At 43.9% G+C, this 17,725-nt stretch overlaps 1 protein-coding gene across 5 annotated transcripts in view; it reads left to right on the top strand.

Moving 5' to 3' along the window:
* Positions 1–17,725, top strand: part of bcas3 (BCAS3 microtubule associated cell migration factor) — a 192,095-nt gene that overhangs the window by 22,017 nt on the left and 152,353 nt on the right. For all 5 annotated transcript variants that reach the window (XM_029255214.1, XM_029255213.1, XM_018748625.2 and 2 more), the window contains exons 8-13: positions 954–1,061; positions 1,179–1,255; positions 3,362–3,438; positions 3,896–3,979; positions 6,535–6,705; positions 10,018–10,111. In XM_029255214.1, the coding sequence (XP_029111047.1) occupies positions 954–1,061; positions 1,179–1,255; positions 3,362–3,438; positions 3,896–3,979; positions 6,535–6,705; positions 10,018–10,111 (611 nt within the window). The remainder of the gene's footprint in view (positions 1–953; positions 1,062–1,178; positions 1,256–3,361; positions 3,439–3,895; positions 3,980–6,534; positions 6,706–10,017; positions 10,112–17,725) is intronic.

The following is a 17,725-nucleotide window of genomic DNA, read 5'->3' as shown; positions in this document are numbered from 1 at the left end:
GGTCAATTTATTGACCTCTCCACCTCATTATTAAAATAGATCTAAAAGGGCATGCCTGTTAAATTAGAGGCATTTTTAATTCCAGCTCGTTGGAAATACGATTGAAGTACAAGCATTTGTTCTGTGATATGTCTTTGTTTTTGGTAATGGGTTAGAGTCCTTAATCCTGCCACATATGTGGAGATTGATGGGGTGTGTATTCAGGGTGTACCAGTGTAAATAGCCTGCAGGAATGGAATAGCTTGGTCGTTCAGAAAAGGAGCACCACATTTATAATGGAAACATCCCACTCGAAGGGCTGGCTGTTGCAATATTCAAGGCTTTGCCAACCAGGTGTCAGTGCTTGATGAAGAGTGATATCCGAGCAGGTCAACTTTGCCAGCAGTCAAGGGCCATACGGAATCCCTGCTGCTGAATCTCTGTCTCATTTGAGTGCTCAACTGTGTGTGTTTTAAGATGCATGTGTTTTGTCTTTCTTCTGTATTAGGGTGTGTTTTGTTCCTCCCGTCTGATGTTGTGCAGCACTGGGAGCCATCGGAAGGTTTTGTGCCTGAACAGTTATAGTATAATATGACCAACTAGAGAATTTGCCAAAAAGTAAAGGTTATTTAAAATTCCATTATCTTTGTGTGTTTGGAGAAGTTTGCTGCTCTGATGTCCTCATGTCCCATCAACAATGCACTGCACTTTGTTTTGAAGGATTTACTCTGGATACACAGTTACTTAATACTTATGGATGGACTGAATAAGTGGGGATCCCAGTGGATAAGGTGCTTATTACAGAAATAATGCGCAGAGTAAAGCCTGATGGGGCCTGCTGTTCTCCTTCAGTTCCGTTCTTGTTCTGGACTGTTTCTGTATAATGTCCAGCTGTTATGTTTTGGATGCCGAAGATTTCTGTGACCTGGTTCTTTAAGTCCCAGTCCTGACACATTCATGTGTTCTTTCCCCAGGAGCAGTCCTCCCTACTGCTGCACAGACCTGTACTCCCTGCGGACAGGGGAGATGGTCAAGTCCATACAGTTCAAGACACCCATCTACGACCTGCAGTGCAACAAACGGTAGTCGTGTCACATGGTCGACCATCATGGTCTATGTTGTTTTAAATATTAAAACTGATGGTATGATGCCATTTGTTAATTTGTAGACCACTTAATGACCTTTCCTTGTATTTACAGGATCCTTGTCGTTGTCCTGCAAGAGAAGATTGCTGCGTTTGATAGTTGTACATTCACCAAGAAGTTCTTTGTCACAAGTAAGTACTGGAAGGACCACAGTGTTTTGATGCCACATCTGAAGTGACCTCTACTTAGTTTACGTTAATCTTGAACTAAATCCAAATAGTGAAACCAGTGTATTTTGCTGGTTCTTTGATCACCTTGGCATCTTAAAGGAGGGAATGCATCCAGAGTTAGTCAGTGTTGCACATTGTATTTATTAAGTCTGCCAGTTCTGGTGTCACACTCTTCCGTAGACAAACCAGAGCCTGGAACAGAGCTGTATTTTCAAATGTAGTCATGTGACTGCTCAATATGTCTGACCAAAAAGGACAGTGTTTATTCTGTGAGAGGACTGCCATGACAAAACATCAAAATGATATTATACAGCCCAGTGTTGCATGGGGCCGTTAAAGAGATTAAGGAACTGCTAAACAGCAAATTTTTATCCTAATTTAATTCTTTAATATAATTCAAGGCACATGCGTGGCACAACAATGTTTGTACTTTCATATTTTCCATTTTTTCCAATTGAGCTAAATTTGTAAAACTCAGTAGAAAAGTATGCAAAATTTTAGCGCTGTGGAATTTCAGTTTTTTAAAATGTGTTCCATCTCAATGTATGAACCATAACAGTCCATAGTGTCAGTGCATCATCTAAGGCAGACCATAAACCACAGAGAAACATGTCCTTGTCATTTTCTGCCTGTTCTTCCAGCCTGTGTAATTTGTTATTGTTAAAGGGAGATCATGTGAACATTGTGAAAGTTTAATGAATCATTATTGTTAATGTCTGGTTGGCTGTCTGGGCACATAGAATCATTCCTGCATCTGTCATAATCAGCCACTGGACAAGTGTGCTTCACTTAAGCAAGTGAATTGCATGTTATAAATTGCCATTAGTGTTGTTGTTAATGCATTGTGCTTTCTGTTGGACTTCCCCCTACCTTTGGGCCACAGGAAATGTGACCAGTCACTAACTCCATGCTGCTAATTGCTCTATATAGGGCTTGTTTGTTATGAAACCAAAAGACAAACATGGTTTTAAACCCAGAACAAAGCCATAGCAGCATGCATTACCTGCACAGCCATGTCTCTCCCACATGCTGTTATGTTCTGGAAGAAGTGTTTATTAGCCATTTATATTTTTGTCTGTTAAGGGTGCCTCCAGCTGTCAGTCCGTTCACTCCGTGCTGACAGGGGGTTTGGAGTACATTCGGCGTACATTGCCAAGAGCTCCCCTGCCCATTCTACACCAAATGTGTTAAATACATGTTATCTCACTGCATTGGCTCTCTCGCTGTGGAAAAAGCTAACTAAAGGGCCTTTGCGTTACTGCAATTGTGGCTTACCTCAAACCCTGTTCACCTCGCTTCACAGCTCAACTAAAGTACTGTCTGTGTATATTTAATCTGCACATGAATGCTAAATTACTGTCGATGGACATTTTTACTCTGTATCCTGTACTTGCATGACCTCTGGGTGTATTTGCATGTCTTGAGTGTATATGCTTGTCAGATATGTGTTCGCCCACAAGTGAACACATGTATGAGTTTATGTGGAAGTGGTTCCAGCATGTGTTTTGTGACTCTGCTGTGTGTGACAATGTATTCTATCCCTCGTTGCCCCCAGGGGGACACTGTGTCCTCTGGTCAGTGGACACAAGAACAACTGCCAGGCTGTCAGGCAACTCAGTTTTGTGGGCTCCATTTAGGTCAAGTAATTGGTTGAGATGGACACACTGCTTGTGCTGACTTTATCTCTAAGTGTTCCTACATTTGCATTTATCTTTTTACCAGATGCTTTATCAAAAGCGACGTTCTTACTCCTGGGTTGCTCATTCGCAGTACATTACCTTCATTTTTCATGTTTGAACTAGCAGCAGCATTAACAAGTTAAGAGGGTACTAAGAAACTCTGAGATACATTGTGATTTTTAAACATTATTTTCTCAAGCATGTTTTTTTCAGAACCTTTGAGTTTTCTGTTGAAATGTAGTTTAGATGTATGCAGATGGCTTTAATAGATCTAACTTGTTTCCGGTCAAGTCTCTGAAAGTGGGAGCAAACCCAAAGTGTGGTCCCTTTTCAGGAATTAAGATCCAAAGGGGGGAATTTAAGTGGTGTTCTCACTCCTCTTTCCTAGGCTGCTACCCTTGCCCTGGACCTAACCCAAACCCTGTTGCCCTGGGAAGTCGCTGGCTGGCCTATGCGGAGAACAAGGTGGGTGGAAGGCACGGAATCTGGCTCCAGTCCTCTACATGTGTGTTTAATGGTCTCTTGAGTTTGGCAGGGTGTTTGCTGACAAATGGATATGGACAATAATAAACCATATTTATTATTGTCATATAATCTCTTTGACTATGCTTGTCATTTTAGGAAAAGCATGTTACATATTTCAAGATGTGGAATTGATGATGACTGAAGTGAAATTTAAGATGAAACATGTTTTTGAATTGTCCACAATTGCAGTACTTTCACTGGAGACCCAGATCTCTCTATAGATGTCAATTTCTGGGCAATTACACAGTGCTCTGTTTGAGTGTGGGGTCAGGGGATGTCAGGTGGTCTTCCTAAAAAGTCCAGTAAAACTCCCTAAACCATCCCCACTGATCACATGACTTATGTGTAGACTGGCTGCCAGTGATAATGATGCACTGTTTGTCTTTGTCTTTCCCAGTTGATACAGTGTCACCAGTCCCGTGGTGGAGCCTGCGGAGACAACGCCCAGTCCTACACTGCCACTGTTATCAGTGCTGCAAAAGTGAGTGCCCTCTCCCAGGCGGGTAGATTGAGGCCTGGGATTGTGAATGGTATTGGCAATGAGATTGGGATTTCACATGGGTAAAGAAATGAGAACAGAAATCAGGTTGAGAATATAATTGCCATTGATGCTATCCTTGACTTTTTGCCATGCCTGCTATCCTCGACTTTTTCATACACACTGGAATTTATTTTCATCTTGATGCAGTGGCATAAGGGTCCTTTCCATATAGCTTTGGTCCACTGTTGACCCCCAGGCAGTTAATTGATTTATTAGTCTTGTGTGTGTATTCCCTTGCCACCCAATGGCCTCCTAACGAGCCCTAACGGCTTACGTGAGAGAAGCGCCATTAGCCCTAATGGCAGCGTACATCAAAAGGAGTGCGCCAGAGGTTAGCAGAGGAAATAAGGTTAAAAAGTCTAGAAATACAGACTGCCCGTCTGCAGCCCGCCTCGTCATTAATAACAATATCCTCGTCTGTGACACTGCCGCCGCCAGCCCCATGGCCTCCCTCCCTTTGAGGGGAGGGGGAGTGTCTCAGAACTGCCCATCTTCCCTCTGTTTCCACCCAACCCCCCAGCTTCACATATCAGCCTCTGTAACCTAATAATGACAGAGATGCGTTTTTAAACGGTGGGGGGAAGACAGAGACCCTCTTTACAGATTGAACACTTACAGACGGCAAGATGGGTGTTGTTTTGAATCAAGGAGGAGTGTAGTTCAATGGCCTTCGGAGACCCTAGTCAAGGGATCGTACCCCTCTAGATTCCCCCTGGGTTCCTGCGTGTCGCCAGTAAGGGCCCGCCGTAGTGCTAGTAAATGGATAGTCCTACTTAAGTGAGGTCTCTTCCCTGCCTGAGTTAATGGAGTGATCAGGGCCTTGTGCTGGGTAGGAGGTTGGGGGGTTAGGCCCTGGAGAACTTAATCAGCCATTCAGGCTCGGGGAGTGCCGTCGATACTGCGTGGCGCCTGCGTTTTGTTGGCCCTTTAGGAGTGTTCCCTGACAAGCCACTAACAGACTGTGTGTAAATTGCTGGGCCATCAATTATTAAGGCAAAGCGTTTGCCTCCTAATTGATCAACGCTAATGTGTTTTCTAATCACTGCAGTTGGAGTTTTTAGCGCTAATCAAAACAATCCCCATTGATTCGCGGGGCTGTGCCTGGTGGCAGACTGTGGATCCAAGGCCCAGATGTACCACTCAGCTGGCCTTCTCTTTTAGAGCCAGGGAAGGATGACCCCCATGCTTTTTTTTTTTTTGCATGTTTGCTCACAGCTCTTTTCTGTTTTGCATTTTTTGTCTGAGAGCTGGAATGTGATTCAAGAATATTCATAGAGTTAACGTGGATCAGTGTCCATTATCACTGATGCAGAAAAAAAACTGTTGCTTTTCTCTGGTTGAAGTTGGTCTGATATTGTGTTAGGAGAAAAGTATTGGGAATGTTTTTGTCAATGTGATTGTCACACGGATGGAGTAGGTCAGGGTGTCAAACTCAGATCCTGACAGGTCATATGCTTACTACTTTTCATATGACCTCTCTTCCTTTGTTTAACTGGCTTAATGCCTACTTTGGTTTCTTAACAATTTATATAGGCCATGTCTTGCAGTTCCCTCAAAATACAGCACTGACATATGGTATTTCAGAAATAGTGTAATAACAATATGTCTGATTAAACATTTTCTTAAAGAAACTGAGCAGAATTATTACTTAACATATTACAGTCATACGCCACTTAACGACTTTTCGCTTAACGGCTGACCGCATATACAACTGTGGTCCCATGAGATTATAATGGAGCTTTAAAATTCTTATCAACTTGCAATGTCGTAGCGCCTACGGCGTTACAATGGCTATGACGTCGCTAGTCAATAAGAATTTTTTTTTCATGTGTTTGTGGTGGTGCCGGTGTAAACAAACCTACTGCGCTGCCAGTCATATAAAAGTATAGCACATATAATTATGTACAGTACAGAATACTTGATAATGATAATAAACACCTATGTTACTGGTTTATGTGTTTACTACACTCTACTTTTAATCTCTTTTTTAGAGTGTACTCTTTCTACTTATAAAAAAAAGTTTACTGTAAAACAGTATGCTGTGTTACGCTGGCAGCAGCATCATGAATCTTGTGTTTACCACATCTCTTGCTAGGAGCAACAGGCTATATCATATAGCCTTGTGTGTAGTAGGCTATATCATCTAGGTTTGTATAAGTACACTCTATGATGTTCACACAACGACGAAATCACCTAATGATGCATTTCTCAGAACGTAACCCTGTCGTTAAGCAACACATATCAGTGCTACTATTTAAACAAGTTCAAGCAAAAGCGTTGTTACATAGCATTTGCCAGTTGGGTTTATTACCCAGGTGTAGGTGTTACGGTGTTACTTCTTAAGGCTTCTTTGAATCCCGTTAGTGTGTTTTTGAGGACATAAGTAGGGTGATGAGACTGTTGTTGTCAAATGCCCAGAAATGTCCCTGTCCCTGCCTTTTTCCCTACCTTGGTCTCTTCTTCTGTTCCTACTACTTTCCCTCCCTGGTTGACAGACACTGAAGTCTGGCCTGACGATGGTGGGGAAGGTTGTGACTCAGCTGACAGGGACCCTACCTACTGGTGCCCCTGAAGAGGACGCAGCCACACCCAGCACTGCACGCCGAAGTCCTCACATCCCCGGGATTGTCACCATCATTGACACGCACTCTGTGGGGGAGGGGCAGGTATGTCAATCGGAGAACACTGACCTCCAGCTGGGTTTCCTATAAGGGGAGTTGCCCCCTTAAATGCATGTCAATAAAAAATCGGACAGAAAATCAAAAATGTTGTTTGTTTATGATTAACGGTTATTAATTCAAGATGACTTACAATATCGACTTTGTATACTAAGTTGCTGACATTTTTTTGCCGGTTTGTACAGCTGGTTAATTTTTATTGTATAAATTCAGAGAAAGTATAAATTTGCTGTTCCCAGAAATAGTGTTTCAAAAGAACCACAAAACTCAACAGATACAAGTACCCAGACCACAAACAACAGAATGCTTTAACCCCCTTCCATGTTCTTCTGCTTTCTTAATGTCTTCAGCAAGCTTCCTTTCATAGTATCTTAATTTTTTTAATTACAGGCAGTCTGTCGTCATTATCCAGGTGAATTGGCATGGCTCACATAACTTGAGAAGCTGTGCAATAAGTATAATAACCTTGTGCCATGGGTCCTCAACCCTTGCTCACAGGAGTTTCCAGGTGTGCAGTTGACAGAGTCACTGTCCAGTTGGATTTTGGAGAGCAGGCCTTTTTTTTCTCATGCCTGCCACCTTGGCTGCATCAGCACCATATTGTGGGAACCGTGCTCTCAGATCTCCACTCAGTTTTTCGTTCAACATGAAGTAAACAGTTAACTGTTCTAGCTGGCTCCACAACAGTGACGCTTCATCTGGATGTCCACACAGCAGTACCACGTTGAGACCATGGTGTTGTGCTACTGTCAGTTTCATTGAAATGGAGGTGAAATGTGCAGATGGAACTCTTTTGTAACTTGCAGCCTTTTTCCCCTATAGTTTTGTTCAAACACATTGTATTCTGTTTGGAAAAGGAACTGAAAAAGAACATTTTTAGCTAAGTAAAATTTTTTCTGTTTCCTTTTTTTTTGTAAACTTTATACTGCTTTGTGGGTAACCAAAAACTGCTACCAGGCGTTCATCTCCTGTGTAAGATCTTTAATGGAGTGTCAGATTTATAGGCGTGTTTAAATGTTTGCAGTTCTCACATACAGGGGTTTTCCTCAAAGAAAAGGTTAAGTCAGAACAGATTTCTCTTTTTTACACGTGTGACCTAAGAAAACAGACCTTTTGGTTTGTGGGTTGTTAAAAACCGGTGTAGGTTTAACCTTTTTATTTGCTCTTAAGAATCAAGTTATCCTCTAAGTGTAAGCATCAGGAGGACCACACACGTAACAGCGACTCAAAGGTGTGATTTACTCAGCTAACATATGTATTTTCTCGGCTCAAACTTGCCACAGTGTTTCTTTTTCTAAGAAGAAAGGTGGAAATGGAAATTATAAATATCTGGTTTTCCCATGAGCCTCTGCAGCAACCTCACAAGAAGCTGGGATTGTTTTTGTGCCTGCTCCTCAAGCAGGAGCTTCTCTTTCTTGTCCTGTCAGTCATTCCCAACTTGCCCAACTTCCTTCTGTTTCTTCCATGGGGGACTGAATGTCACTGTGTCGCAGGAAGGCGCCCATGTTATGCCTGCCCATTGCTCACTCGGATGGGCGGTCCCTTGGGTGTTCAGCCCCTCACCGGCGCCCACTCAGGCGCCTGCCTGCACTTTGTCATTAGTAATGTTCCCAAATGAAGCCTAACAGATTAAAAAAAAAAAAGAATAGGGGTGTGGTGGAGAGGGAAAGAGGATGGGGGAGATGTAAGGGGTGCGGACAGCTCTGCTGGGCTGAGTATTAAAACTGAGGTCAGAGCCCCCAGTCTCCTGTGTAATAGGCTTACTTTCCAGAAGTATCCCGGCACTAATTCTCTTTCAAAGGGAACAACAGGATTCCCTCACAGAACAACATTGTCAGTGTTAGCCGTAATAAAAGGGATCTGCTTTGTGTCAGCAAGACATTTTTTTCCTCTGAAATAAATGTCTCTATTTGAGCACACGGCTGTTTTCTTGTTTGGGCTGGATCCGGTTAAAGGGCTTCCTGGTTGCTAATGCAACACTCCTCTAGATTTATCACCGTCTGCCCCAGTCGCCTGGTGTCTGGGCTCACTCATAATCGCCTTCATGAGCAAACTCAACAAAAGACCACTGACTAGGAGTTGACTCTGATGCAGTTGGGGGTTGTTCTCCATGTTGTGTATAAATGAATGAATTAGCAGCTTGAGGGCCACGTCACCCTCCTTTCTGGATGGTTTTATTGATCTCTTGAAGCAACTGGGTCATAAGACCTGGTGTCTCTTGGCGTTAAGTTCAGGTGTCCCAGTGATCAGTCACTGATGCGGACTGATTGTTTCATACTGGACTTTGGGCAAGAGTGTATTACAGAAAAATACTCTGGTTCCAGTCCCTACTGGTCCCCCTTTTTTCAGTTTTTTTCATTATCATTAATAAAGTTCTGTCTTATTTAGTGCGACTCTCCTCGCTTTGTTCCTGGTGGTCCCATGCAACTGCGCGCCCTCCTGGCAGAGCTGTGACTCCCGTAGGTGCTGCTGTCAGCAGTCAGGCTCAGTCCGGCACTTCCACTGGCACCTCTATGTGCCTGAAAATTGTAAAGGTGCTGCTCCATTAAAACACTTTCCTCTGCAGCATGTCTCAGAGGAGATTGCCTGGCAGTGGCACATTGGTGAAGTGGGGCGCTGAAGGTGTCTGGCTGCCTGATTGCTAAAGGGTGCGAAGCTGGAGAATGGGGTGTGGTTTGATGCAGCTGGTGTCCCTCTCAGGTGTGGCCCTGAGTGTTTCCTGGATGTAGAGGAAAAGGTGAGGTGTGATGAGAACTGGGGGCAGGCTGTCTGAAAACACACTCACGGAAGACTCTTTGTGCTGTTGTCTGTCTGTGTCAGAGCGTCTGTTACTACACTGTCTGCTTCCTACTCAAACTGTTTCTTATTTTCTCATTTTCCGCCACTCTATCCATTTCTAAACTCCTTTTTGTGTCTGCTTCTGTCATTTATATGGTGGTGTCAAGATCAGCTGTTTGGACTGCAGGACAAAGCATGGATTCAGGATCAAGTGCAACAAACAGGTTTATTCATGATATTTACAGACAAGTGCACAGTGAGAGGTGTAAAGGTGGAGTTTCATGTGGAGGTGCAGGGTCAGCTCTGGGTGTACAAGCAGGTCTGTACTCAAACTCAGGATGGCAGTGTTTTGGTCTTTAGTCACAGAAACTCCTCAGTGGATATTGCTCACTGTTCTTTGAATGCCTTCTCCAACTTTGCAGCAGGGCAGTCCTTCAGCTCACACCTCAGCCCTTCACTGACCTTTCAATTTGCCTTGAATCTTGTTGCTCTGGTACTGATCTGTGTATGTGTGTGTTTCAGGTGCTGGTCAGCGAGGACTCTGATGGAGAAGGTGTGGTTGCTCACTTCCCAGCCCATGATAAACCCATATCCTGTATGGCGTTCAATCCAAGCGGTGAGTTCAGCAGTTGCACAGTCAACAGTCAGTCTAATGTACAGGTCCAATACAGAGACATTAGGTGAAATAAAGTCATGTACACGGCACAAGGGAAAACCCTTTGGTTTGTTTCTTTCTGCTGTGAAACTTATGAGCCATACCAGAATTTTGAGATGTTTGTACAAATGCCCTCAGGGTGGCTTGTACAAACAAAACAAATCTGATAGCATTTCCCGTTATTCCTTGCCATTGGTGCACCATGCCCACTGGATAGCCCTCTGCCAGGGTTTGTCGAAGGTCATGTGATGTTAAATTGATGGGTTGTCACTGTCACGGTGGGTGGGTGAGCTGCTGCACTCACCTCAAAGACCCCCAGGTGCCTCTGCTGCAGGTGGAATACGACGGTGCTGCCCACTTTGATGCCCTCATTATCCATGGTCTTTGCGTGCCTGTTTGCTCTTACGTTTCTGTTGCGATTCATCTCCACAGTCCCTGCTCTCATCAGAATGTTCACAAAGCTGATTTTTTTTGGAGATCCCACTGATGTCCCTGGTCTGACCAAAACACCCTGGAGGAATGGCAGGGTCCAGTTACTCTTCACACCGACATAAAGAGTCTCTTAAGTTTAAGTGACAGACATTTTTGGTAAGAATTGAACAGGGCCAAGGCCAGCTCCATAGTTCATTGGAGAGGAGGCCATTGGTGTCACAACTTTGTTTAGAACGTAAAAACACCATGTAAACGATTCTCGTCCTTGGACTAAAAAAGTCAGTCTCACGACACTCTTTGAAACAGCTCCTCTCTTAGAACAGAACACTCCCCTTTAAGTGGCTTTCCGTTTACCCGGTGCTGGTGCTTTGCGTGCGGCCTGTTCACAAGTAGAAGTGGGGGCAGGAGACAATGCACCGTTGTGTGGCTTCCCTCAGGTGGATTGCTGCAAACGACAGCCAGAGACGTTTCAACCCCTGGATGGAATCTGAAAAAGCTATCTTTGTTAGCACTTTCACAGTGAAGTGCTGAGGAAAGGACCTCACATGATTACATTTGATTCAAAGACAGCAGTTTTAAGTTCCTTGTCCTTTTTTCGAAATAAATAAATACATTTCTTTATTTTTTAATTTATTACTGTAATGAATTATCCTTTTTTTGGGACGAGACACTGAGCTGTCTAGATAGCACCATGTTGATATCTTTTGGTTTTATGTAGATGGTAACTTTCAGGGTGCTGGGGACGCTCTGTGTTATAGTCTTTTTGATATAAACAAAAATATATCTGAAAAACAGAAAACATAACTAAAACAGGAGTTCTTATCCTGAGGTCCATTGACCCCTTCATTGGGCCTCATTACTATCCATGACATAGTCTAGAATGAATGAATGAATGAATGAGCTTTATTGCCAAGTATGTTTACACACATAAGGAATCTAAGAACTGAGTGCAATATTTTCTCTACATTTATTTATGGCCATTCTTTTATGAGGGGGGGTTCTTAGCTTTCATTAAATTTTTGAAGGCCCCCATGGATTAAGAAAGCATTGGTGGCTTGGGAGACTTGTATGCTCAGCAAGCAAGTCAGCCATTGAAAAACCTGCTGTTCACCCAGGTAACTACTATTAGTTTTCAGTTTTTTCCCTAAATTTATTAAATTCCATAAAGTTTAAAGACGCTTCAAAATAAAATACACTTCCACCAACAATACACATTCACATCAAACAACCATTTCAAAGTTTGTCAGATTATTAGAATCTTACTATTAGAAAATTATTATTTCAGGTATAGGGGGGCGAAGTGGCGCAGTGGGTTGGGCCGCAGTCCTGCTCTCCGGTGGGTCTGGGGTTCGAGTCCCGCTTGGGGTGCCTTGCGACGGACTGGCGTCCCGTCCTGGGTGTGTCCCCTCCCCCTCCGGCCTTACGCCCTGTGTTACCGGGTAGGCTCCGGTTCCCCGTGACCCCGTATGGGACAAGCGGTTCTGAAAATGTGTGTGTGTGTGTGTGTGTGTATTTCAGGTATTAGAAAGGTCAGTAATCTGTGCAATGAACACATGACTCATTTTCCGAATACACACACACACACACACACATTTTCAGAACCGCTTGTCTCATACGGGGTCGCGGGGAACCGGAGCCTACCCGGCAACACAGGGCGTATGGCCAGAGGGGGAGGGGACACACCCAGGACAGGACACCAGTCCATCACAAGGCACCCCAAGCGGGACTTGAACCCCAGACTCATTGGAGAGGAGGACTGTGGTCCAACCCACTGCACCACCGCGCCCCCCATTTTCCAAATACAGAAAGTGAATTCATCAGAGGTTAAAAACAGAAATTTGAAATAACCACATTAGGAATACAAAGTTGGGTCTTTAAAACCTTATAAATTTAAAGTGTTGTAAGAAAAGAACATCTGGTATAAAAACACTAGAAATAAAATCCCTGCATCTCCCTGTAGGAACAATGGACAAGCCACCCTAAACCTGCACCTTAGGCTCAGCAGGCTACCCAGAATAAAATAAAATCCTACCAAGGAGCCGAGCTTCCCTCTAGAATGCTGCAGTCAAGCCACAAAAAATCCCTTATTAGGTTCCACTCTGCTCCTGCTAAATATCTCTGATACTGCATTTGATTTTAGCCAAAAGCTCGAGAATGTCCAGTGTTTAGTTTTACTGCATTTTTGTAGAAGAATCCAAGTTTGCCATTTTAACTTCAAATGCTGCACTGTTTGGAGCTATGATTGGAGCAGAGACTTTTTTACATCTAGTTTCCCTTCCTGACATCAACAGTCACCGTTTACTGAGGCTATGGACCAGCACTGAGTAATTAGTAGTAGATGCACAAGGCAGTTCAGTGTCACCAATTCACCTGAAACGCATGTCTTTGGACAGCGTGAGGAACCCAAAGTGTAGAGAGAAAACCCATCTGAACTAGAACATGCATACTCCTCAAAGACTGTATAGTGATCAAACCCACATTCTCTTACACTGCTCAGGCAATATGAGACAGTAGCGCTACTCACCCAGCTAACTTTTCTGAAAAAGAAACAGCTATAATTGAACACTGAATGAATGAAGTGTGAACATGAGCAGATGTTGTACAGTTTATGAAGATCCTGCCTTTCTTTTGTCCCTGGGTCTCTTGGATGATGTCAGGTTAAGAGCCATAGTCTTTGCTTCAGTGAACACTGTATTATTTGTGATGAACATGAGTGAACAAAAGGGGAAAATTTGTCCCTCTACAAAGATGGTAGAGGGTGCTGGACCAGATTGATGGCTGTTAAGTAGCCACTGGAAGTCTGCAAGGAACTTAGCTCCATACCCATTAGGCCTGCCTGTAGGGGGCGCCCTTGGTTAACCTTTGTGTGTTGAGGCGCTGACAGCTTTTTCCTCTGTATGCTTGTTTGGAGCGAAAGTGGAGTCTGGGTTCAGTTACTTTGGTCAGCCATTAGCACGCCGCTCACCATACAGTGTTAGTATCCGTCATTACGAGCTGTGCAAATGTCCATCGGCCATAAAAAAAAACAAACATCCGACTTGCAGGACAGCGTTGCATGGGGCCAGTGTAATGTCTCACGGAAGCTTATTTCAGTGTTTAATACTTGAGAATTGAAGATTTGTTGTTTTTGTTCTTTTCAGTTGCTTGAAAATGAAATCGAGCTCAGTGAATAATGTTTGAGTCTTTCTCATGGAAATTATATGGTCTTCACTTCTCCAAGTCACGCTCTCAATAAATAACTGATACTTTTTCCTTTCTGCCAGTAACTGAAAACAGGAATTTTTGAGTGAATTGGGTACCAGTTGGTGATTGGTGATGGGCAGGTATACTCACACATCGATCCCCCGTTCTGTTCCAACATACTCCGTCCCATTACGTCTCTGTGGAAGGCCATAACGCAGCTGCCCCGCGCTGAGCGTATGTGGATACAGCTTGTTTTATACCACAGCAGGGCGTTGTAAACTTCAAAAGCCCAACCTCCCAGCTGTCAGTTTCGGTTAAAAGTAATGGGATGTCTCCGTTGTCACCCCATTTATTTAAGCATGAGTCTGGAGTACCGCAGTAATTGTTTTGAGTTATGAAAATGTTTGGCACCAATAATACAAAAAAAAAAACTTGAAGCCTGAAAAGACTCAGTCCTTCTTCGGAGAACTAACGAGGTCAGTCCACGTGGTAACTGCCAGCCGGCTGCACGTACACTCTGCAATTTGGTCGCCCGTGCACCGTGAAGGCGTATAATCAAAAAAGTCCCCCAGCGTTGCTGGAGCGGCGGGCACGCATCCGGGAGGAGATGGCTCGGCTCGGCTCTAATTAGGCCAAGATCCGTGCCTCTCAGCCTGTGAGCTACACGAGGCGCCGGGAAACCGCATGACCTCCTCCTTACTGGTCAACCCACAGACATCCAGGACAAAGGTCAAAGGTCAGAACCAAACAACCCAGTCACTTTGCTGGGCTTCAAGAGACATCGAGAGACACAGGTTTCCCAAAAGTTAGCAAAGAAGTTCAGCCGGTTGGGTTGTTTTGGACAAACGACAGCAGAGAGTGTATAGAAAATGCCGGGCCGGGCAGCTGGTGCATGCTCTGTGGCGTTGGGGATCTATTCATAGTCATGTAATTAAAGGATGCTTTTAGGCGCAGTTGTGAACCGTCCACTTCAACAGCTGCATTCAGTTTGTTTTTTCACCCCCCTCTATGCTTTTTCCTTTGCACTCTTTTACTTGTTTATTAGCTGTGACTCCAGGGTCAAAATTAAACAAATATTTTAATGGTACGAGCTGTAGCAGGGTCATCGCTTGGTGTGGTCGGGGGATTTGGGACAGGGGGGCCAAGCATTGTGAGCGCCAACAGGCCCTAGCAGCCCAGGAGACTCTTGCTGTAATTCTTTCCAATCACGCAACTGATAAGAATCAAAGAATCTGCCCATCCATTGCAGATTAGTGTGGCGTCCTTGTTTTGGGTAGTTTTGGTCAGTTTTTAAAGGGCCAGCACCCCTTTTCTCAGTGCCATGTTTGTGCGGCCACTGAGGAAAAGGAAACTGGGGTCTCCACTAAGGAACTTGTCTGTAAACATGATGATTGGTTCATTGTTCACCCAATAAGGAGGGAGCATCTTTGCATCCCTACCTACACTGTGTAGGAAGCAGATTTATGAACAGTGGTCCCTGGAGGAGCCCTATGTTGAGCTTCTGAGAAATGTGCTTACACTGGAAAAAGAAATCAGCTACAAAAAAACGTGCCAAAATTGTAAGGCATCTAAACTCTTACAATTAACTAAACATATGCAAGTAAAGTTAAAAAACACATGACTAATTTCTGAAAGTGAATGAACTTGGCCGGAGACTGGGCACTTTGCCTTTTTGGTTCTTTGTGTGAATGACATGTGTCTCACAAATGCCTATGCACATTCCATGTGAGAGGGGAAGAAATGCGCACAGCAAACCTGTGCAGTCAAATACACCCACCTGTACACATTTATAGGTAGTACAGGTGAAGCCCTCCCTCTCCACTGTGTGCTATTTATGCTGATGAAGGCTTTTCTGTATTTTCCCCAGTTTCTAACAATTGGAATCCAGATGGATGACTGCAAGCAGAATTGCCATTTTGCATGGCAGATTTTCAAGGATGCACAATCACGGGGGATTAAGGCAAAGTCAAGGGAGGTTGCCCTTTTGTGCCCTGTGTCAGCAGGAAGCCTGGGGCATTAGCAGAATTCGACTAGTGTATGAGCTCTATTCATAATGGCATTATGGAATCTGCCAGATTAACATATACACGTTTGTGTGTGCTATTAGTAACCTGTGCACAGCCCTTCACCACGAAAGGGGATTTCTTTATCTCTTTTTCTTAGTGGGCTGGATCTCACTGTTGAGAAGTGTGGTGATTCACCGACAAGGTCCCTTTGCCAGGGATTTCAGACAGTCAGGCATCACAACAGCCCATGTACAACAATGCAAACACTTGTTTATTTGTGCAGAAAGCACCCGTCTATTCTTTCCGAAGATTAGAATGCAAGCACAGCACTTTCTGAAATTCTGTGAGGTCCTGTTTTCCTGTAATTTCTTAAACTGATCCAGATTTTCAGTTTACTTTCCGTGTGTATGTTTATTAATATTTATTTATCAATTTTTGTGCAGCCCCATATGTCATTTATTTCAGCTTTAAAGATGATGCATCATTTACATTACTCAGAGTCAGTGTGAAACTTTTATTCATGTCGTGAAAGGCTGCACACATCATCCTGCGGGTGAAAAGCCGTCAGGTCCACATCATCTTGCTGTTAGTTCAAGGAACTGTAAAGCAGGGCTGCCAGATGCTGTTGCTGAAGCGTTTCCGCAAAGGTGGTGAGAGGAACATCTTGGGAAGCTGGGGCCTCCGTCCCAACTGTGAACCCACATCCAGATCAGAGATGGGGCTGCTCTCAGGCTTTTGGTGGAAATGTTCTCCTAAACCACCACACGAAGAAAAGAAAAAAGGAAAAGGCTCCTGCGATGTAAATTGTTGAGATCCCACACAATGCGCCGACTGCGTTGTGTTGTTTTGTATTGTTTGTGTGGGAGGCATTGCCTTGCTGTGGCTAACTCCTCGGTGACACCGGCGACTGGATTCTGATCCAGCTGTATGTGGCTCTCTGGAGTTGCTGTTATTCTTCTCACTTCTCTCATCTTGATTGGGCCCAGAGTTTTCCAGGAAGATTCAACAACAGAGATGGTGTAACTGAGAGCTAAAGCATGGCCAGTGGCAAAGGAGGGCCTCAAAGTGTTTCAGATCATGCATTCAGATTAATTACATTAAAATTTAAGAATGTCTGGAAGTGTGAAATCTTAGGTGTGGTGAATGTTCTGGAGGATTAATTAGTTACATTTAAATGAGGGTATTAAAATGGAATTAGATTATCACCAACTTTGGCTGAGAAAGGATCAGTCTTTTCATCAGTCTTTTGTACAGTCCGACCATTATCTGGAGATTGTGGTTTTACCAATTTGTTGTGCGGCTTTATAACATTACACAAAAGAATGAGCTACTTCTCTGTAAGCTCCTGTGAGAATGTTTAGTGCTCTCATTTTTCTGCTCAGTATTAAAGGAACGAGGACTTTGTCCCTTCAAATAAAAAAAAAAAAAACGTGAGGATGAAGCTGGAAAGGTGAGAGGGACAGAAAAGGGGAACATCGGGTTTGGTTCTCTTGTTGGGTTTGGCCGTGAAGAAAAGAGGGTGCTAACATAGCTGTTATCCAGGCTTTGTGATCTTGACCAGTATGGAACCCTGCTCCTTTATGAGAACGAAAGTTTCAAAGGCAGCAGGTTTGAGCTGCATGAATCTTGCATGTCTTAATATTAAACTAATTAGTGCTTCTTGGCAAGAAAAGTGCTTTCGAATCTATTAATATCCAAGAGCGTGCTGGTGGTCCCCTGTAAAACACATATAAAAACATACTCCTCTGTTACACTTGACTGTAGATCAGATGAACCGTGATCACCTCCCCCCAACCCCTTCTTAAAAGGCCTCAGTTGAATTGTGGATGTGGTTTTGAGCTGCGAGTGCAGAGAGTTGCTCCACGGCAGAGTGCCCACATTAGCCAGTGTGCCATGTTTGGGGAAAACCTGTGTGCCCAGACAAACATGACAGAGAAACCCCGTGCCGCCTGCT

This window comes from Scleropages formosus, chromosome 10 (genome assembly GCF_900964775.1).
Source record: "Scleropages formosus chromosome 10, fSclFor1.1, whole genome shotgun sequence".
In the NCBI taxonomy this organism is placed as follows: Eukaryota; Metazoa; Chordata; class Actinopteri; order Osteoglossiformes; family Osteoglossidae; genus Scleropages; species Scleropages formosus.
Note: the sequence above shows the minus strand (reverse complement) of the source record. Positions and strands in the feature narration are given on the sequence as shown.